We start from the raw sequence: 4,388 nt of genomic DNA, 5'->3' as shown, positions 1-4,388 counted from the left end.
TTTTAGCGCACACTGACGGCTGCAAATTCTACGGAGGAAGTCAAGCAACATCTGCAAACAATCTTCGCCGGAGCTCGGGTAGTACAGATTCAGCGTGTTATTCGAATAGTCGCAAGCGTAGAATGTCGCCGCGTCGCCGTGGCCAACAACGGTGGTAAGCAAATCGTACGATTTCGAACAAAGGTATTGCAACACCGTCCGTATGCTCTTATACGTGATGGTCTGCGGGTGCGCCTCTAGGTATGACTGCTCGATGTCGAATACGCTGATCTCTCCGTCGCCAGCAAGCGGCGTATCCGGATTATCAAGCACGTTGGTGAACCCGTCTGATAGCAGCGCCTGGTACGCGGAAGTGTAAGTGAGCCCTGAGAGCCACGCCAGCATCTCGAAAACGGTACATGGCGTTCTAGGTTTGGGGAGTATAGCGATGTGACATATGGCGTTGTACTGGTCGACGTGATGCAGAATGCATTTGAGAATATCGAAAAGATTAAAAAGGACGTTAGACTTGCGTTTATTCGATTCGCACTCCTTAAGATGCTCGTTGTCTTTCGCACCTTCGACCCTAAAGCTAAGTCTGTTCGCGACGTATTCACCGTTTATGACGCTCTTGTTCTGCAGCTCCCAGTGCTGTTTGTTTTCTGCGGACACCTTAAAGCCGTGCCGTAGGAACAACCTGCCGAGATCAGAGGACGAGTGAATTTGGTGTCCCTTCAGACTATTGCAATTTATCCTCAAGTCATGCACAGCATCGTAGACTGTGGAAAATGCAGTCAAGAATATCTTAGCGCAGTATGTAGTCTCCGGGTTATTCTCCCGCTCCCAGTTGACATTGCGGGCGCCGTCGTAGACGGAGACGTATGCCTTTCCAAGCTCACTTACCAGACCCCTGAAGCCATGGGCAATGGTTTCTAGCAGGGGAGTATTCGGCTCAGAAAATGACTCAGGGTGTAGGCCGTCGATCGCATCGGTCAGTCCGTCCAGCAGTCTGGGTACGTGATAATCGTACCTGTTGCCGGCTCTGATTTGGTTAACTAATTTCTCGAGTTCATTTTTTACGCAGTCAACAGCGTCCGCGTAGTTGTTTGTAGACCTCTGAGACGAAGGGTGTTTCTTGGCATGGTTGTCGTTGTTCTGTCTGCCGATCTCTGCTTTAAGGTAGAGGTGGAGTGGTGAGCAGAAATTTTGGAAGGCCTCGGACAAAGTGTCGAGTTTTAAGTCATCTTTCTTAGGAACGATGTTGGTGTTGAAGCCTTCGTAGAGTTTCTCCATGAAACCTTTGAAGCCAATATGCTTGTCATCTTCAATGGCGGCCGGCAGTTTGTCCAACTCCGACTGCAGCTTGGCGACGAATTGCTGTAGCAACAGCTTGACGACCGTCACATGGCTCTGGACGATGCGTGACGCGAGCTCCTTTTTGACGATGTTGACTTCGCAATTTACGTTTTGTTGAAGTCTTCGAATACACTCGGCCTCCAGTTTAGATGCTTCTGTGAGGAATGCGTTGGCCATGTCAATGGACGCAGCCAAATCTCCGTCTCTCAACGCTTTAAACTTGCCATGAAGCACTAGTAGGCTTTCTTTGTCTACCTTAACAGCCCTACCGATTTTTTGTTTCAGCCTGTTTAGTTTGCCTTTGGCACTTTCATCACCCGTTTCAGCCAAATCCTTGACTGTTTTGCACAGGAGGTTGAGGTTGTCAGTGACCTCTTGAGCTTTGCTGAATAGCTTATCTTTCACATCGCCGATCTTGTCCAAAGCCTCCTCCACTTTTGTCTTAATCTCACCGATCGCCGCGGGGAGGGAGCCTGCATTTTCCTTAACATCTTCTAACTTCTCGGATGCGAGTGATTGCAGTTTGGCAGCATCTTGGTCGACGAAACGATTATATTCGGTGAACGTGCCAGCAGCATCAAGATTGACTGAACTACCACCGTTTGGTATCAATTTCCCCTTAAGCAGATTCGTCACCTCCGTGATCGCGGAGTCGACGGCTTTAGCGGTGCCGTCTTCGCCAGGGCTGAGCGGACTTCCATTGCCGATAGCTTTTTCAAGTTTACCAACGAAATTTTTAGCCTTATTGTACGCACTGTCTACGTATGAAAAATTGCAGCTTTTTACGAGGTCTTCAATTTCTTTAGAAGCACCTGCGGCACGACCAAGTAACTGGTTAACTATGGAATTGACTGCATCATCTAAGTATATTCTGCTTGTGGAATGCCCCGTTCTGAGAACATGCGCATTTCCCAATTTGGTTTCAACATCAGAAGCTTTAATGTCACCTGACTTGATCTTGTCGGCGAACTCAAATACGAACGAATCTAGAGTTGTTTTAATAGTGTTCAAATCCTCCGCGACGTTACCAGTTGTTTGTATACGCTTCGATCCTGCAGATGTCAGCGTGTTGAGCTTATCTTTAATATGCTGTTTGACGTTGTCAGTGATGGCATTAATGCCACGATTAACAAACTGATCACCGTTATACTGAAGATAATCTTCAATGTATTTTTTCACGGGATTCTTCTCAACGATATCTGTCAACCATGCGTACAAGATTCTCTCCTTAAAATTTTCACCAGCGTAGTTCCCATTTACAATTTCTCCCACTTTCATTGCAACAACGGCAAGACCTTCTTTAAATCGCCCTTCCGTATTGCCTCGGATACCTGCAGCGTGCACTTTGATATGCTTCACGACGCTTTCTATCAACTTATCCATATCCTTCACTGCACTACCCGGTCTTTCTGTCACTGTTTCGTACAACTTCCCAATCTTATTTTTAATTTCAGTCACCTGCCCTTCCACCGCTTGCTTCACCTTATACAAATCCCCTTTAAGCGCCTCGTTCATGGATTTCACCTGCGCAAGGGCCTTGGTAACTTCTTCTTGGGCTTTTGTTTTAGCGTCATTTCCGGCTTCATATAATGAAAATCCTAGTTCCCTGATCTGCGCAGCCGCGGCCTTTATAGCCTTTTTGTTGACTTCATTATTTACGTTATCAACCTGATCCAATATATCATTGACTTTCCTTATCGCTTCTTCTACAAAACCCTCCGCCTCATTACTCCACGTATCTAGCTGCGACAGATAAGTCGCCATATTTATATGTACATTGTTTAACTTAACCAGAATATCTGATACTCTTTTCTTAAGATTTTTAACAACAGCACTAACATCGTCTCCAATTTTCTGTTTCAGTACTTTTTTCAAATTTTCGGATGCGTTGCCAACTAGTTTTATCACCGCGTCGTAGTTCTCGCGTTCCTTTTTGGACATCGCCTCAACACGTGCAGTCTCCTGCTTAATACGCTCATGCGTAGTTTTTACACTGTCACGCAATTTATAATTAAGATCATTAATATGCTTAGTTAACTTGGTAAGTTTGGTGTCAAATAACTTTGCGCTAGTTATACACTTCTCAGTCAACGCATTAGTCGGCAAGACAATCTTGCCAATTTCCTCATCTGACATAATTTTCAAATCTACTTCATCTGGAATCCTACCGATTTCCGTCGGGTATTCGTTCTTCACTCTACCTAAAAGTTCATTAATTGGTCCACTTACCTTAGAATTCGACTCCACAACTTTCTCATTGTACTGCCTGACTCTGCTGACGACACGGTCTACGACGCTCTTGAAGCCTTCAACACCTGAACATAATTTGGCATTTATTTCACGATTTAAACGGTCTAAAAACATTGTCTTACCTGCTTCGTAAGGCTGTTTCTCGCTGACATCCTTAAGAACTTGATACAAAAATCCCATCACCCCGTCACACAGCCTGTCCAGGTCCGAGTACACAATGCCAGTGCCATCGTAGCCTTTTGACTCAGAGTTGAAGCCGAGGAATGTTTCGAGGCCGTCACAAAGATTTGTTAAAAGCTTTTCACAATTATCATTTTCAGTCAATCCTTCAAGACTCTTTTTAAGATTTTTAACCTGAGACAACTTGGAGTCAATGTCCTTCAAGGCAGGATTCTCAGGATATTTAGTGTGGTTTGCATTACAGGAATTTTTATAATGTTCAAGCTGGGATTTCGTAGCATTTAGAGACGCTGTTTTTTGCCCCTTATCACGATCTTCGGAGCCTTCAAGTTTTTTAAGCCTCTCTTCAACATCCTTAATTTGCCTATCCATAGCCTGGCAAGTGGACTCATTTCCCTTATACTTAACAGGGCATTCAAGTTTATCTTTTTCGGATTGGAGGGACTTGGTAGCGTTATTTATTGCATCCTCAATCAACTTTTTCAAAGCTTTAGCCAACTCACCAAGACCATCACCATCACCATTCCCATACCTAACCTGGATCAACCAGTCGATGGACTCAGTCAGAAGGGCAGTGAAGGGTGACAAAGCACAAGTTATTATTGTGGTCTAAAGAGGTCATA

General features: G+C 44.9%; 1 protein-coding gene across 1 annotated transcript; it reads right to left on the bottom strand.

Annotated features, from left to right (window-relative positions):
* BBBOND_0005110 (hypothetical protein, conserved) lies at positions 1–4,137 on the bottom strand (the record flags this gene model as incomplete). The annotated part of the gene is made up of 1 exon (XM_012915340.1): positions 1–4,137. A coding segment is annotated over one exon (4,137 nt), but the record flags the coding sequence as incomplete, so codon positions are not given.
* Positions 4,138–4,388: the final 251 nt, after the last annotated feature.

Source organism: Babesia bigemina, scaffold Bbigscaff_73798 (genome assembly GCF_000981445.1).
Source record: "Babesia bigemina genome assembly Bbig001, scaffold Bbigscaff_73798".
Taxonomy (NCBI): Eukaryota; Apicomplexa; class Aconoidasida; order Piroplasmida; family Babesiidae; genus Babesia; species Babesia bigemina.
This window is presented reverse-complemented; position numbering and strand designations above follow the sequence as displayed.